The sequence below is a fragment of the Dermacentor silvarum genome, chromosome 1 (genome assembly GCF_013339745.2).
Source record: "Dermacentor silvarum isolate Dsil-2018 chromosome 1, BIME_Dsil_1.4, whole genome shotgun sequence".
Taxonomy (NCBI): Eukaryota; Metazoa; Arthropoda; class Arachnida; order Ixodida; family Ixodidae; genus Dermacentor; species Dermacentor silvarum.
In genome coordinates, this window is record NC_051154.1 from 176,070,431 (window position 1) to 176,087,946 (window position 17,516).

At 43.8% G+C, this 17,516-nt stretch overlaps 1 protein-coding gene across 1 annotated transcript in view; it reads left to right on the forward strand.

The window, feature by feature from the left end:
• Positions 1–17,516, forward strand: part of LOC119436435 (ATP-binding cassette sub-family A member 2-like) — a 342,759-nt gene that overhangs the window by 112,816 nt on the left and 212,427 nt on the right. The window contains exons 13-19 of the mRNA XM_037703279.2: positions 1,175–1,303; positions 2,613–2,883; positions 9,739–9,911; positions 12,215–12,318; positions 12,401–12,515; positions 12,654–12,844; positions 14,857–15,007. Of these exons, the coding sequence (XP_037559207.1) occupies positions 1,175–1,303; positions 2,613–2,883; positions 9,739–9,911; positions 12,215–12,318; positions 12,401–12,515; positions 12,654–12,844; positions 14,857–15,007 (1,134 nt within the window). The remainder of the gene's footprint in view (positions 1–1,174; positions 1,304–2,612; positions 2,884–9,738; positions 9,912–12,214; positions 12,319–12,400; positions 12,516–12,653; positions 12,845–14,856; positions 15,008–17,516) is intronic.

Below are 17,516 nucleotides of genomic sequence, written 5' to 3' on the forward strand. Positions count from 1 at the left end.
TGTTTACTGTCACCTAGTTCAATGGCAAAATAAGTCGTTATACTGGACAGGCCGCTGTGTGGGGTCGAGGCATCTTTCCACACTTCATCCCCAGCTTGTACATGTTGATGGGCTTATGCCAAGCCCAACCTCCGGGAACTGCCACTCTGGAGGAAAAATGGTGGACATGGCTTGCATGCCACGCCTGTTTAGAACTACTTTTCTGCCCGCACTGTGCTTCTCTTTGGGCCAAGACAGGCGCTGATTAGTCTCCTGATGACTGCACTTTGGGCTCTTCCTCATCCCTTTCAAGTGCTGGCAAAAAATACAAAAATATATTAGGAAAATCACTTTTTTTTTTTATTGCACCTCTAGATAGCAAATTTTTTGCAGATTCTAAATATATATATCATGGGGGTAGTAAATTCACAGCTTGTGTTTGAAAATACACAAACTTAAAATGAGGAGGCATTGGCGGAAGGATCCATCCACTGCCATGCTAATTTCATTCACTGCCACACCATATCAAAACTATCATCGTAGTCTGCGACATCAGAGTCAATGATGTGTCTATAGCACAGAAAACACTGTCATCACTGTCAATGCTTTCATGCTGAAGTAAATCATCTTTAGAGCTTGATGGCTCAATCAAATGAAATCCACGATTTCGTGGCAGGCGCGCCAATGTGCGACCATGATGCGACTGGCAGCCACCATTTAAGATCCTTATCGAACTAATGTAGACGAACGAAGTCTGTAGGCCCCCTAGCGGCCAAAGAGAAAACTCACCAGAACCTCAAAATGGATTGGACCAGCCTGGCCCGTTAATGGCACTTGGAAAGATTGCCCAAACGCGTGGATGAGACAGACTTGTCCTTGGCACTAATTGTAAAAAAAAAAAGTAATTGTTGCTGAGTGAAACTCATTCATGGCACTTAAAGGGTTAACTGCCTAATGCTTGCTCACTGCAGGCTTATGCTCCACAGATCTTGCCAAAGGTAAAATCTGGACCCTCTGTTCTGCGGCTTCTCGTGTTCACTGAACCACTATTTGGTTATTTCAACTCGGAGGCTGTGCATTGTTAATTGTTATCACATGAGCCTTAGGGCCTTAAGCTCTGACCCTTGTGCTTTGCTCTATACTTATTACTTGTGAGTGAAGCCAATCACATGCTCTATTATCTTTTTTTTTTTAGGCAAATGAAACATTCAGGCTGTTGGACACTGTAACACAATATGCCAAGAAGATGCTCAACATTTCCCGAGACATAAGAGACTACCTGGCACAAAATAGCAGTGACTATTCATTGGCAATGCTGAAACATGTGAGACAGTCTGTTCACTTCGTTTCGATTTTTATATGGCAAGTGCCGTGGTAATAAAAAGTGAATCAGTACTTCATGCCTGCATCACTGATTTCTGTATAAGCCACCATAGAAGTCTGTAAAATGAACCTGTTTCTAGACATTGAAATATGGAGACATTAAATGCATAATGTTTTTACTTATCTAACACTATTTGTTCTTATTTTCAAACAGCATACATGTTTGTATATTTAGAATCGGTATTGCACTTGCATAGGCTACTGGCAAAATTTGAAATGTCAACAAATGAAAATAAGCAATAATGCATCTTTGCATTTTCCTTTCCTCATGTGTGGGTGATGCAATTTTAGAATTATGGCATGTTTAACTTCTGATTACATGGCAGCCTCAGTGGTTTACGCATAGTTTGTGTCCTAAAATGCAGTCCACACCAACTCGGACCTCTTAAAACCAATAAACGTCAGTTTGGCATGCTAGCTCAGGCCAACCTCTCTGCCTTCCTTCAAATAAGTTATCTTTCTCTCTCTTTTTACAACAATTTCCAAGCGGTCAGGTGTAAGAGGTGTTGTCATTTTTTTCTCTCATTCACATTTCACCTTATGCTGGTGCTCCAGATTGTAATATTTAATAAATGTAGGATGCTGTTTTCTAGTGTTTGCTTAACATAAATATGAAACTTCTAGTGCACACACAAGAAAACATTTTGAGGTGTATTGTGACTACCTTTTAATACTTTTCGACTAGCAGTACAACTAGCAGTACAGATACAGCATGTAATACATTGATGAGCAAGGGACAGTGCAGGCATTGAGTACCAACTGGTATATTTAGTTCAGTGATGCTATAAATAGAATTCAAGGTTTTTGATTTAAACTGTGAAAAAGGATAAGAAAAAAATTCAGAAAAGTGCGTCAAATTTTTAACAGAATTCGTTTTCAATTGAAAAGCGTTTGTAAAAAGCAAATTTACAAGCCTGCCTCCAAAAAGCAATGTTTACTTTTTTTTTCGCATCTGTTTTGCTTTTTGCTGCGACAAAAACTTGAAACAGGGAGGGTACGGGATATTGTCACGACTCGTCGCCCACAATGTGAAATTGTGTACGTTGTGCGGCTCAAACCCTACTATGTCCTCGAACCTTAGCCGCTGTCCCCTTGTTACTTGCCTCTCGTGTCCTTGAACAGCACCGAGGAACCAAATGACCCAGCTTTGTTTTATCTTTGCACATTGGACAGTTACAAATGCTTGTGGCACAAAGATGAAAGGTTTTCTAACCTTGTTGGAGAACACGCTTGTTTTCCTTTTCTTCTAGATGCGGGACAACCTGAGGCACTATCCACTGGTGCTAGATGTGGCTCACAGCCAGGCACTGCGTGAATTTGCCCGTGGTAATGGTGCCTCAGTCATTGAGGACAAAGAGGCATTCCTGCATCGGCTCGACGTGATTGACAATGCAGCTTGCTCCTGGATTGCACTGATGTCAGGCCTCAGTCTCAATATGTTCAGGGGCTTCAGTTCAGAAGAGGACCTCATGGCCTACTTCAAGAACAGGGCCTACTTTGATAATGTCACCATACTTGCAAGTATGCAATATGGCTTCTATTTGTGTAGAACAAAATTCACCAACGATTACAATACTCCCTAATGCAAAGTATGAGTGCAGCTCTATACGTCTTTTCATTTCACGAGTCAATATTTTGTATTATGATTAGGTAGGTACACGGTTTTGTTAGAAAGAGAACGCTGTGAGTAGTGTTGCTGGCGCGGACAATCTGTCTTGTGCAGCACATTGCAAACGAAGCGAAGTGTGGCGTGACTGCCTCGCTAATCGAGAGAGGCAGTGCGTGGGTGCCGCGTGAGGTGATTCACACAGCCGCCATGCAGCTCATGCAGCGCTTTGTTTCCATACAGACGACGCACGCTACTCTGGCGGCATATTGTAGCCCTCTTCGCCGCACAGTCCGTCTTGCGCGGCTCTACGCTTTTCTTCGCACACTTTCGTTCCACCAATGATGAGAGTGGCCCTTCATCGCGGGGGAATCGTGCCAGCAGTGTCAGCGGCGCAACGCCGAAGAGAGCGTCACATCGAGTCTTACTCGTAGCTGCTCGCCATCGCCCCATGTAGCAGCAGTGATCACTGTCACGCACGCTGGTACCGTGGGCTGACCTCAGCAGCTGACGCCGCGAACGAGCGTAGCCCTCCCCACCTCACGCCACCCTGACCCCCCTCGGAAGCGCAGATGAGATCGCCCACGTGGCTGAAGATGCCGTGGCCGCCAGCCACTCAGCATGCGCAGGCTGTCTACCCTCCGCTCCTCCTCCGCTCCCACCTCATGCTGTCGCCTCCTACTCCACTTTCCTCCTCACGCACACTTCTTTCATCTGCTGCTGCCCTCCGCATTTGCTTTTATATTTCGCTGTGCTCATTCGCTCGGTTCGCCGAAGCTCAGTGCAGGAACAGGCGCCTAAGAGCTGTGCTCTAAAATTCTAGGGAAGTTAGCAGAGTGGCCAGTATTGAAAGTTTATATTGGCCTTCATACATTACAAGTGTCATGTTCAGTGAACTTGTGGCACTATCTGCAAATTAGACGCAAGCACTCTTATTGAATGTTTTGAGCAGGTACTGTGTGTGTTACATTCAAAGATAGCCCTTTATTTATTTATTTTTTTTGTCTCATTCTGGTAAAAATTGTATCAGTAAATCGATGTTTAGGAGCAAAGTTCACTAATTTAAGGGGGTAGAAATAGGGAAACACTGCAGAGATAAATTTCAGGGAAGACACTCTACTGTGGTATCCTGCTGTCCACTTGCATTTACCATCATCTACCTGGCATGATTATAACCAAGCACAAACATTTGACAAACACAAACCTGTGTTTGTGGGGAAAGGGTGTTTGATTAGTGTATTTATAAAAATACATTAATGAAACTTTGTGAGCAGGATTTGCAGGAAAACATTTGGTCTGAGATTCAGGCAGTGTCTTATCAGGTTCTGGCTGCTATCTTCAAAATTATATTTGTGATTCAGATGTGTTTGTATGCCCAGGGAACCCACTTTTGATATGTGTTTTAATTTGTTCAGTGGGAAGTTAGGATGTGCACTGGCCAACAAGGGTATCAACTGTCAGAGGCTATCTTTACCCCAATGTTGATTTGAAGCATCTCAAGACTTCCAGAAATTTTTGCAAGCATCGATCATGCTGTTGTTCAGTTTGTTGCCCTCTTTTTCCTAAATAAGAACCTAAGTTAGTTTTCTGCAAAATGGCAATTCGTCTTATAGTTCGAAACGTTTTTCAAAACTCATTTTAAAGCAATAAAATTGTGTATTCTTGTAGAGAAGGCACTACTAACATTTACTCACAACTTAAATTTTGTTATAACACCTTTTACTGTATAAAGGCAGGCAGTGCTGTCTCTGCAGTTGACAATTTTGACCAGGAGTGGACCATTGCGCACTGGTAAATATCAGCATAAAGGGGCAAAAGAAGGAATTAAGAGGTAAAGGAGAACAAAAAAGAAAGCAGGCGCATGTGCACGCACATGCACACACATATACAGACAGAGAGCTAGAGCATAGTTCACTACACTTTTAGAAATTTTAACACTGTGCTGGCATAAAACAGGGGTGCATAAATGCATGATTCACAAGCTTTTTTTATTAAAAATGTTTTGATCAATTCATGTGCCAAAGCATCTTTAAGCCTATACAAAGAAGTGGTTCTACGAAACATGGGAAAATATAATAGTTGCAGTGGGCCGCAAGATGAAACTCAAAATCTGCGCTTAAATTATTTCTATGCTCCCTTAACCGCGTGTTTATGCAGTGCCCCATGTGACTTGTGCAAATATGGTCGTGGGAAGCAGGATTTGGAAACCTGGCATACACCACTACTTTACACAGAGCACAATTTTTAAAAGATGCTCAAGGGAGCAATCCTTACTCCCTTATTCAGAAATGCAACTTCACTTGAAGCCCGTGCTTGACTTGATATAAATGACGCCTATCATGAACGCACTGTAGCAAACGCAATGAGCGTCCTGGGCATGTTCACGCCAGGCATCCTTTAGATCAAGTCAAGCATGGGCTTCAATTTAAAATGCATTTATGAATATGGGGGTTATTTAATGAAGCCAGTAGACTCTTGTCAGGTTTTTGTGTACAGCAGTAGAAACATGGCCAAATATATTTGGTGCACTTAAGTCTACTTGTATACTGAATTACAGATAAAGAAAATTCCAACCAAAATTTATGTATAAAACCCGACGGTTCGGAGCCCAACCGGCTCCTTCTTGAGGGGTGAGGTGGCATGAGGCGTAACAGTGCTTATGTGCGTTTTTTTAATGCTTTGACAGGCACGCAGACACTTTTCGTAGACCTTGTGAGTAAACGGCGGGAAGTGTTCCTGATGAGTGGTTGATGTTAGCTGGCGTCTTTTGGATGTGCCAGGATTTCAAAAGAAGGCACGGTGGTTGTTTTTTCTCTCCAAGACGACAGCGCCGTCGGGGTTAATCTGGTGATCAAAAACCTCGCAGCGTTCTGCCACTGCACTGCGTTCTCTGTTTAGATGTCGAAGGTCTGTGTGGGATCTTCATTTTTCACACCATGGGACACTTGGAAGGTGTGGAATAACTGCAATATTTCTTTTCTTTGATTGCTTATCTCTTTATGACACAAACACAACTTTAACACACTTCAAAAGCCTCTCATAAACATCATTTTAAATTTGAGCGGGAAACCCAGAGGCCAGTAGGCTTATCCGATAAAGAAAGCTTTCACAAATAACACGCTTATAAAATTTATAAAGTGCAGACTGAACACAAGATAAGGTAATCTCATTTGTTACCGTTTCTGATTAGGCTGACCTGAAATTCAACAGTGGATTTGCTGATACGAAGCAGGTCATCCAGCTAGTGTGATCAGTTGAAAACATTACAGTGGAATCTCGATGATGTGATCACGGCTATTACGAATTTCCGGATGATACGAATTTTTCTGAGGTCCCGGCCGAGCCCCATTACTTTGCAACGTGCAATGGTTGTTATGAATCGATTTTCGACCCGCGTCGGTTGATACGAATAAACGCCGCCCCACCGACGGCCGCGAAAGAGAACAGCGTGCAGTCACTCGCGTTTTCCCTTTCTCTTTTGGTGCGGAGGCGCGGATGCGGCGCCAGACAGCGCGGAAGCCGCGACTGGGCGTGAGGAGTTTGAAGCAGTGGCGCTTTTGTTGCTTTTGAGCTTTTCTTTTTGTCTCTTCGCTCGCTGCGGTGGCCGCGCTTCCCCAAGCGCGGCCTCTTCCCCGCAGCAAGCGAAGGTTTGTGCGGTCTATCGCTTCAACAGAAACAGCGGCGTAAGCACAGCGCATGCAAAGGTCAGAGCTTTGTGGAGATTGCTTTCAAGATACGGTGCGCGCGACAACACCGACAGCCAGCACAGGTGCAAAGTACAAGAACGCATTTGTGGGCAGAGTAGGAGCCGCCCCCCCACTCCCTCCCTCCCGCGCTACCTTCCCGCTTTGCTCCTTTTGCGTGGGGAGATTGCGTCACCAGTTACCCTTGCGCTTGGCTGCAATATACGCATTTGGCACCGCAGCACAGCGTCGCCCCCCCCCTCCCTCCCTCCCTCCCATAACCCCATGGCCTTTCGCGCAACGGAAGTTGCGTTTGCTCTCTGCTGTGCGTTCGCTGTCCGTGAAGGCGCGTGTCCCCCGCGCGCTTTCACTCGCACATACGGCGCGCGGTGACGACTTTATCGCCCTTGGACTCATGCTCCTCGTCCGCATCGCCCTCGTTGATCTCCTGTCTTATCGGTGGGCGCTCCTCATGCTCGATACCGCCCTTGTCGGCAAGATTTTCCCGCGGAAGCTGCAATTTCGTCTCACGCGGCTGCACTGTAAGCGGTATGCGTATACATGGAGTTCTATGGGAGGGTAAACGGGAGTCGGAAAAGGCTGCATTGTAGCCAGTTCTGCTCTATAAACGGTTACGTTATAAGTGGTCTATACTTTTAATGCTTTTTACGTACGTCTGCCTTAGTGCGTTCACCTCTCGACTCTTTAATTTAGCTAGTTTTAGTTGTGTTTCGATGATACGAATTTCGGCTAATACGATTTTTTTCGTGACCCCGTGAGATTCGTATCATCGAGATTCCACTGTATTTGCATATGTTCTTCTTCTGACAGTAGTACCACAATGAAAGAAATGTCGCAACCACTTTCTCTAAAGCTTCCAAAATCTCGACCAGACACCTTCCTGTGTCCATTTTATCAATGAAAACTTGGTAATCATCTAGATATTGGAACATACACCAGACACAATTTTTCATCCCAGCAAACAGAAGTTCAAAATGTAAAACAACAACAGTTCAAGGAACCCTTTGACACATCTACTTGAGCTATTGTGGAAGCCCGTTTCGGCATTACTGATGGGTGTGGTCAATGTCACGCTGCCATTGTCATGCCGTCTCCCAAAACATGTCAACGATAATTCGTGTCGCCATCATCAAACATTGTTATCGATGTCAGCAGTATATGGGAAACATTAATTGCTAATGTGTCCATTCGATTTCTGCAGTTTGCATTAGCTATTCACTTAACTTGACAGTCCCCTTCGATGGTTTCCTTGGTTTTAAAATTTTGATGCGATCAAACTCAGTGAGCTCTCCTTACTTTAATACATGTAGAAGGAACAAACTTAGGTTCCCTTTTCTAGCTTATTTCCTTTTGTTTTCAAATGACAAGACCTCAGACATTACTTATATTTTTTTAAATTCCTTTAGTAGCGTGACCTGCAGTCACTGGCCCTACTGTGTGTGACTATTGAACTGTGTGTGTGTACTGCCTTATTCTTTGAGATCTGTCATCTTGCTCTTTTTTTCCTCTTCCCTTCTTCCTATCTTCCATTTCGATGTTTCTGTCTCCTCCTCCTTTCTGAAGAGTATACAAGCGTTGTGCCCATCCGGTGGCAGTTGCCAGCCTGCTCCTAGCCTTCTAGGTTGTCTATATACATATAGGTTGTCTGTTTCTAGGCTGTCTTTCTAGGTTATCTATATTTTGTGTGGTTGGGCTTAATGTAGTTATTACTAAATTATGAGCCCCTTGGATCCTCTTATTCTTTCTGCTCAGCACCTAGTGAAATCACAATCAGTTTGGGAGTTCTTGCGATGTCTACTGAAGCATCTTATATTCACCAATGCTGCCGAGTTTTCCGTCATGCATGGCTTAAGTTCCACAATGTTTATATTGCTGCATAAGAGCACACGTAGATGCTAACTACTGCCAAAATCCCTGATTAAAAAAGGAAAAGCACCGTTCTTGTGGCACTATACAGTAATAGCTGGGTGCAGTTTGCCATCAGGTGCTATCAATGTGGCTGTTTACGTCTCTTTAATTTGTGTGGTTTAGTATGAAGGCTGAGAAGGTATGTGCAATGCAAGCACTGAGGAATTCATTGGTGCATTAAAATTCAGTAGCCTGGTTTCTTCTTAAAGGGGCCCTGAACCACTTTTTATCGAAGTGGAGAAAGACATTTCAGGTGAAAATAGGCTATTTCAGAAGTACTTTGCCGCAAAAAGTACTTCAATGCGTTCAGCGGAAGCGGAGTTATTGGCATTCAAACACAGCCTCAGCTGTGCTCCCCCTTCCTTCTTCAATGCCTTGCACTGCGAAGTGAGGTGGGACCACAACGCTCCGCCTTCAAAATGTCACCGTGGCGCGGAGTTCATATTTCCGATTTTCGTGCCTACGCCGCGCTAAACGTATGCCAAATGCACTTGTCCTCAGAGAGCCACAGTGTGCTTGGCCAGTGGACTCGTGGCGGCACCCCGTGGCGGCCACGGTGTAACCGACCGCAGCAACGAATAGCAGCCGCATATTAGAATGTGCTTTATTGCGCAATAAAGCACACAGCAGAGAGTGAGGATCATGGTTCTGTTGAAACGAGGGCGTTTGAGAGAAAGGTGATTTTGCACCCCGCTTGCGAGCTCCACACACCACATACGACAGCAAAACTTGGCTGAGATATTCACAGCAGCGTATGCTATCCGCGGACTGTGTTATTTCACAAAGCCCGAGGGGTGGTTCAGGGCCCCTTTAATGAACAACTGTAGTTTTCTGAATTAAAAAAAAAAAAAAATTAGAATTGCTGTTGTGTGTGTGAGATGGTTGTCCTGTTTCATTATGTATATACACATGAGAAATTTTTCTTCTCACTAATCAGAGTTTCTAGAATAGCCTAAATATGCAGTTTTGCATACATAGTGGCCTGCAGTACAGAACATCAATACCTTCACTAAAATTGTGAAGTGTGCTTCAAGGCATACATTGTGAAGGTGGAAGCATAACATCTGTCTGTGCTGCGCTGCAAATTAAAATTTTCTTTTTTTTTTTGCCACCATTTCCTACAATTCTGTTCTTGTTGCTGGTTGTCGTATGTTCCAGGTGTCTTATTCAAGATGGATCACAATGGTTCAATGCCACGTCACATGACTTACACCATTAGACAAAATGCATCATTCACTCCAACCACCAACCTGATGCGTAGCCGGTTCTGGTTTCCAGGCCCTCGAAATTGGGGTTATGAATACTATCAGTTTGGATTTGTGTGGCTGCAGGTAAAAAGGAATTTACAGCTCCAAAAGTGTGCCTTGTTTCTAATGGTACATTTGACTGGTTCCTACCGCGCTCCAACTCGAATCAGGGCATTGTGGAGCCTGCTGTAGATCTTAGCTTGAGAAAGTGTTCCTGAGTCGAATGTACAGTTCCTTGCCAGAGCAATCGGAGTACCGAAGCAGAAACAAGTCTGTTGTAGACAAACATGGTGGACCAACAAACCGTGCACTCGCCGCTGCAGACGCCATGACAACAACAAATTCTGCCAGGTCTCGATTGCGATCCCAGGTCAAAGATGGAAGTGCCTCCGAGTGCTCTGACCTGGGCACGGTGCTTTGAAGGAACCAGGCGAATGTGTTCCAAGTGCTTGATTTCGACTACTCGAATGTAAAGTGCGCTGCTGGAGGGCTCTAGAGTACTCAAAAGTGACCAGTCAAATGTATCTTAAATATGTACATGCTGAACTAGTGCTGATACAGGATGTCCCAACTATTATGCACCAAGCTTTAAAAAGAATGATCATTTTACAAGAACAAAATCAAGTACCTACTGTACTTACTCAAATCGGGGCCGATAGTTTTTTTATAATATAAGTTAAGAATCTCCTAGGTAGTCTTAGATTTGAGGATTTCATTAGAATGTGTCGGATCTGGAAAAAATGGCACATTGCTAATGCCAGCACCAAAAGACAGTACTGTAGTCGTTACTATCCGCTGCCGCTGCCACAGAGTACCACAGCTCACTGTAACAGTACACCATTTTGACCGCATTGAATGCGTGCAGTGCAGGCACAATCACTGTTTTGACAAATTCCTCTTTTGGCGAGACACTGGCACTGAGCATACGGTGTCAGAGTGGTGCCTATGGTGAGCCAGGGCAAGTACATGGCTGGCGCTGAACATTAATAATAAATGTCAGTTGCTTTTTGTGGCTGTTGTTGTTTCCATCATCATAGTTGGTTTGCATTTGAGGTAAGCTTTTTAATTTCTGACCTTCCGAATTAAGGGGGGGGGGGGGGGGGGATTGGCTGGCTTGGAAGCGAGGTCGGCCTAGATTCGAGTAAATATGGTATTGTTAACAAGCTGAGCCAGTAATTTTTTTATGAAAGTCATTTAGTTAATGATAATAATCTAACTCGTGAATTACTGTTCTAATCGCATTGTATCAAATAATAATTAATAGTAAAACTTGTTAATTACAATTTCAATTGGTAATGTGTCGGTTAAGAAGTTGTAGACAGTTATAAGCAACATCAAACTGGGATGTTTTCAGCAAGATATTATATTTGGGTACTCATTTTTTTTTTTTTTTTTTTTTACAGAAAAAGAAAGTGAAATGTGAAAAATACCATGCGACTACACACCCACCCACACCAGGATGCAGCACACTCAAACACCCTCACTGAGAGTTACTCATGTGGGAAAAAAAAAAGGGAAGAAAGAAAGAAAAAAAAAATACACCAGTGGATGAGCAGCTTCTTCATTCATCACACTCCACCCAAGAGGGCATGTTGCCTTGGTGTTCGTACTAGAACAAGCTGTTAACATGTTGTGGAAAGAATGCACATGCAGTTATATTTTGTGTCGTGACACCTTTTTACGGATATTGTGATCAACTCCCAGTAAGCCTGCTTGAAGGGCTGCCTTATGGTGTGGGTAGGCGCACTGACGCATGGTATTTTTCACATTTTGTGGGTTTTGTTTTTCAGCTGAAAAAAATAGGGATGCAAATAGCATCTTGCTGAAAACTTCTCATTTTGATGTTGCCTATAATTGTCTACAGCCTCTTAATTTGGAAGCCTGAAACCGGATGTGCTATTGGCGTGAAATTAAACGTGAACAGTAGTGTACGTGGTACAGTTTGTACGATCTATTAGAGATAAATTCGCTCATCCGGTTTGCCTGCAGGGGGTGAGGCTGCTTGCTCGTCCTACTGCGATATTTTAGCCTCTGTTTTCTTTTCTTTTTATTTTCTCGCTTTCAAATAAAAAAGAACCAGAATAGAAATGAAATAATCACAGTATAGGGGGAGCATCATTGCGCAGTGCGTTCTAACCGGATGTGCGCGCCTGTCTATGGTGATGTCTGGACAGTGTGCACTATACTTTCAGTTATGCTTCGGCCACATGCTCTGCTATTCAAGTTTCATTTGACGCCGAAAAAACATCATTTTTGACCCTGAGAAAGTGGGGGCACAGTTTTCTGTCTCATCTGAAAGATTAAAAGAGCTTCAGCCTTTAGCCTACACCTTATCAGTAAAGTTGTAATGCTTTATGCTGCTAATTATCTAATGTGTCTACTTATAGGATATCCTTGAGCGCGCTATGGTGAATGTGTACGCTGGTCGAGATGTCACTGAGCCTGGGACCTACATTCACCAGTTTCCATATCCATGCTACATCCAGGACCAGTATGAACATTTCACTGTTATTGAAGCAAACTTGCATGCATACATATTTAGATTGTTGGCTTAGTTCTCATTTGTATTTCAGATTCCTGTTTATGATTGAACATGTGATGCCATTGTGCATGGCAATTTCTTGGGTGTACTCTGTCGCAATGCTAGTTCAAAATGTTGTTTATGAGAAAGAGAAACGACTGAAAGAAGTAAGCCATATTTTTCTTTGAATCTACGCTTTACGTTTTACAAAACCTTCCTGTCTTTGCTGTATTGATAGTGAATTTGGACAGAGCTTCTTTTTGTGCCCACATTATTCAACTGCATGTTTCTTCCTCACTCTACAGGTGATGAAGACAATGGGCTTGAACAATGCGGTTCACTGGCTTGCCTGGTTTATCACAAGTTTCATTCAAATGACCATCACAGCAGCCGTCTTGACTGCATTGCTGAAATATGGCCGTGTATTGACTTACAGCAACCCCTTAATCTTTTTCTTTGTCCTAGAGATATTTGTGATTGCCAACATTGCCTTTTCGTAAGTGTTTTCCTCTTTAAAATTTCATTTGCACTTATATTATTGGTAAGACAGTGTTGTTAATGCAAGTTAACTAGTTTCTCTATCCTTTCAGTTTATTTGAATGTAAGTTGTCCATAAAATCTTGGTCAGCTGTCTATGTCAGAGCAAGGTGATGCTTTAAATAATGATAATTGTTAAAACCCATGTGAACAATAAATTTTAAGAGAACAGACAAGAACCTGAACAAGTTCATATTTTTTTTATTGCATTAGCTCAAGAAATGTGTTCATTGGGGTTGCATGTAAACAGGTTTTCACTGTAGAATCATGCAGCATCCTTTCTGTTGTTTTTGTTTCTATAATTAGTGTATAAGCTAATGTTGGCATGCATTAGTAAGATTTCTAACATTAGTATGCACTGATATGGGCCTTCATGGTTCCCTGCCCATGCGATCAATGAGGGACTCTGGTTAGCAAGCAATGACTGGCTTCATTTGTACAATTACAATATGTGGCCTAATGTTTAAATTATAAAATTAATTAACATTTCTTGTTAATTAGCTAAATGCGCATTTAGGATTTGTCAGACAAGTAATGTTTGTCTTTCAAGTACCCACCACAATGGCTGAGTGGTTATGCCATTCTATTCCTGAGTATTAAGTCGAAGGTATTATACCTGATCATGGCACCTACAAACCAAATAGAGCAGAATGCAAGAACGCTCATGTACTCTAGGTACATGGTAATAAACAAGGTGGTCAAAATGAATCCTAAGCTGTCCACAATGGCATCTCTCATAGCCCACTGTGTAGTTTTTGGACATTAAACCCTATCAATTTAATCAATCAGTCACCTTGTGTAATTTAGCTGAAGCATTTTCTGTATACGTGTGTGTATTGGTCTGAATTTGGCAACATTCAATTGTGGCAGAAGTGTAATGGTTAAGGAAAGTGACAGAATCACTGTTGTTTTGGTTTCTCACTTTTGCTCTGCCAACTCCCTTCAAGGATTACTTGTTTCTGCCTTGTTTCTACTATTGAGTTCAGCTAATATGGTATATGGTTCCCTTTCAACTACAGTCTTGCTTGAGTAACCCATATTTTTCAGTGTATGCAAAGCGCCTGTCCCAGCTCACCCATTCAATCCATTCTGTAAGACTTGACAATTCACTAGATAAGCATTTCAGAAAGAAGGTTGTTATGAGAAATAGCGGCTATTTCAACAGCTGCTACTGCTGCCACTTCCGCAGCAGAATATTTGTTTGAATTAGCTTGTTTTGAAGAGGAAATCATCATTTTCTTTTTCTGGTTTAAGTTCAGTTTGGGTTCAGGCATGCTCCAAAGCTATTGGTTCAGCTCAGGTACACATTTCAGTTTTTGTTCAGTTGAACACCCTGATTTCTATTATCCAGCCACAGTTGACACAGGCAAATGCAAGCAGGGAAATTTACAGTAGACACAATGCAGCAAGTGTGTCTTTTCTTGATCTTAAAAATTCCTATTTGAAACTTAACACATAATTGTTCTACTGACATTCTGTATGTATCTGTGAAAGTACTTTGTAATATTAATTAAGATTTTTCCAGTACATTTGTTTCAGTCTTACTTTCGTCTCATTCACTCCCTCTAACTGCAACTTTACGTCTCAGGGAACAGTTATGTGACATGTTTTCTAGCACTGTTGATACTGTTTGTGATAAACAAGATGGCATTGCTAAACAATATTGTTGCTTTTTGTGCATTGAACATGCAACTGTAATTTTGGTCTTGTAACCTGCAGTGTGTGTAAAGTTTGACAACTGATGCACTTAACACAACATGTTGCTACTTCTCTTCCTATCCACTACACATCGTGATTCACAAGATTGCTTTCCAAGGTACAACGTTTTGCATCGGGTCTTCAGTATTGCAGTGTATTTTAATGATGGGCTTATAAATACTGATATCTATTTGAAGTTTTCCTATGATTCTTTGTGCTCATATAACTGAATAAAAATTTCAATGCCTTAAAGTTGGTTTTCCTTCTTTGTAGGTTTCTGGTGAGCGTCTTATACTCCAAGGCCAAGCTTGCAGCAGCCTGTGCAGGCATCATCTATTTTCTTACTTATGTGCCCTACATGTACATAGCTGTTAGGGAAGAAGCTGCTCACAACAATATACCTGCTTGGTTGAAAAGCCTTGCTGTGAGTCTGATGACCATTAATTTTTCTGAAATGCATGCATAGTCAACTGCCTTTTCACAAATTGCAAGAAATTCCAAATGTCTTTCTCTGTATGTGTTGCCATGTAAATATGACAGAGCCACCTATCATCACGAGGTACTGTAAGTGTACTGAAAAAGCTTAACCTTATTCAGGACAGGTTCACAAGACGCCAACTGAATAAAATCAGATTTTTTTTTTCTGGACGGAAAGAAAAAAAATTCACTGACGATTACGATACTCCCTAATGCGAAATTTGACTGCAGCTTTATACGTGTTTTCATGTCGCGATATATTGGCTGGCATTGACAATCTGTCTCGTGCGGCACATTGCAAATGCAGCGAAGTGGGGTGTGACTGCCTCACTGATCGGGAGGTTGCGAGAGGCAGTGCATGATTGACGTGTGGGCGCGATTTACAGCAGCCGCCGCAGACAGACCTCCGCTCATGCAGTGCTTTGTTTCCATATATGGTATCGGTGGACACGCTCGCCGCATGCCTTATTGATGGCGTCATCAGTGAACAGGATGACACGGGCTACTCTGGTGCCATCTCGTAGTGATCGTTGCCGCAGAACACGTCTTGCGCGGCACTACGCTTTTCTTCTCAGGCTTTTGCCATACCATCCTCCTCCGCTTTCCTCCTCGCGCTGTCTTCACTATTGGCGCCCTTCATCCCCCACTGCGCTTCGCATTCATTCTTTCATCCTTCACTGTGCTCGTTCGCTCGGTTATGCCGAGGGACGCCGACGCTCAACGCAGGAATGGGCGTCTAAGAGCTGTGCTCTAAAGATTATGGAAGTTAAATTTTACACTTCAAGGTACACAAGGATTCGCACCACTAGCACCCTCACCAGCAGCAACGCTAACGCTGTCCTTACCATAAGAATATGTTCATTTAGAGTGCTTTGTTATATTGTTTTATAGCAAGATATATTAGTGCCATCATATACTGTGATACATCAAATTATAGCTTAATCTTTGGTGTGTTGAATAGAAGAAAAGCCAAAGAGATCACTCTTAATGTTTATGAAAATTTTATAGGCTGTTCGCAATGTCCGTTTGGAACGCCATCATGTCCATGTTGTTTCTCTGTAGGAGCTTCTCAGCGCTTGCATTCCTGAGGTACTCTAACCAGCTGTTGATCAGTGCAAAACACAAAAAATGAGAAATCACCCTCACGGGACACCGTATGCGCCAAGTCTTGCTCCACGCATTCATCATCTGAGAGATCTGCATCCGATAAGTATGACGAGAACGCCCTCGAGGGGATTCTCAGGAAGATGTACAAGCGTGCCCTTGATCTCCCGATAACCACGTCCAACCACCGCCTCATGGGCCTGGGGATGGTAAACACTTTCGCGGAGCTCCGGGAGGCACACTTGACAAATCAATATACAAGACTTTCAAAGACGCCGTCGGGACGCCGCCTATTAGCCCGACTACACATCCAGCACCCAACACTGACGGAAGAGCGCGTACGCATCCCCGAAGTCTGGAGGTACGCCCTGCACGTGCGGCCTCTTCCGGCCAACATGACACATGACGACCATAGTGGCAGGCGCCTTGCGCGGGCGGAGGCACTGGCCCGCCACTATGGGAACAAACACGGAATCTTCTACGTGGACGCCTCCGGCCCTCACCATGGGGGGTGGTACACGGCCGCAGTCGTCCATGAAAACGTCGCGGTGAATGGCCGAACATTCAGAGCTCAAGACATAACACATGCGGAGGAAGTTGCCTTCGCGCTAGCTGCCGCAGACCAGGACTCGCGCGTCATCATTACCGACTCGAGAGGGGCCATGCAGAAATATTGAACAGGGGTACATTCCTCTCATTGCGTCTCGCATCCTTCAAAACAGTGACTACCTCGGGGCCCCCGCGTCTCGAATGATCGTATGGGCTCCTGCTCATATGGGCCTCGAAGGCAACGAAACGGCAGACGCCGCTGCCCGCGCGCTCACTCTCCGGGCAATGCCTTCAGACCCTTCCGAAATGGATCCCGAACCCAATCCGGCCCTAACTTTTCGAGAAATTACTCAACTATACCAATTCGGCCACGCAATTTATCCTAAGCCCTGTAAGGGCCTTACAAAGGCAGAGGAACGTACACTCCTCCGCCTTTACACCAAAACACTGCTGTGCCCGGCAGTTTTAAAGCACTTTGATCCTGCCTCTGTACAGGAAAATGACCGCACTGTGCGGAAAAGTCTTCGGACATCTTCCACATGGTGTGGGCATGCCAATCAACCCCGAACCTCACCCCAAAACCAAACCCCACCCGGGAGGACTGGGAGGCAGCCCTGCTCGGCTGCTCCGACCTGGCGAGTCAGAAGGCCGTGGTCGACCGAGCACAAGCCGCGGCGGCCGCCAATGGGCTCCTGTAATGAGGAGCCCACCTAGTGAGTGTGAGAGGTGGCCCCCTCCGGGCCACCTCGAGCTTCCTCCGTGTTAATTAAATAAAGTTTTTTCATCATCATCACGTCGCCATT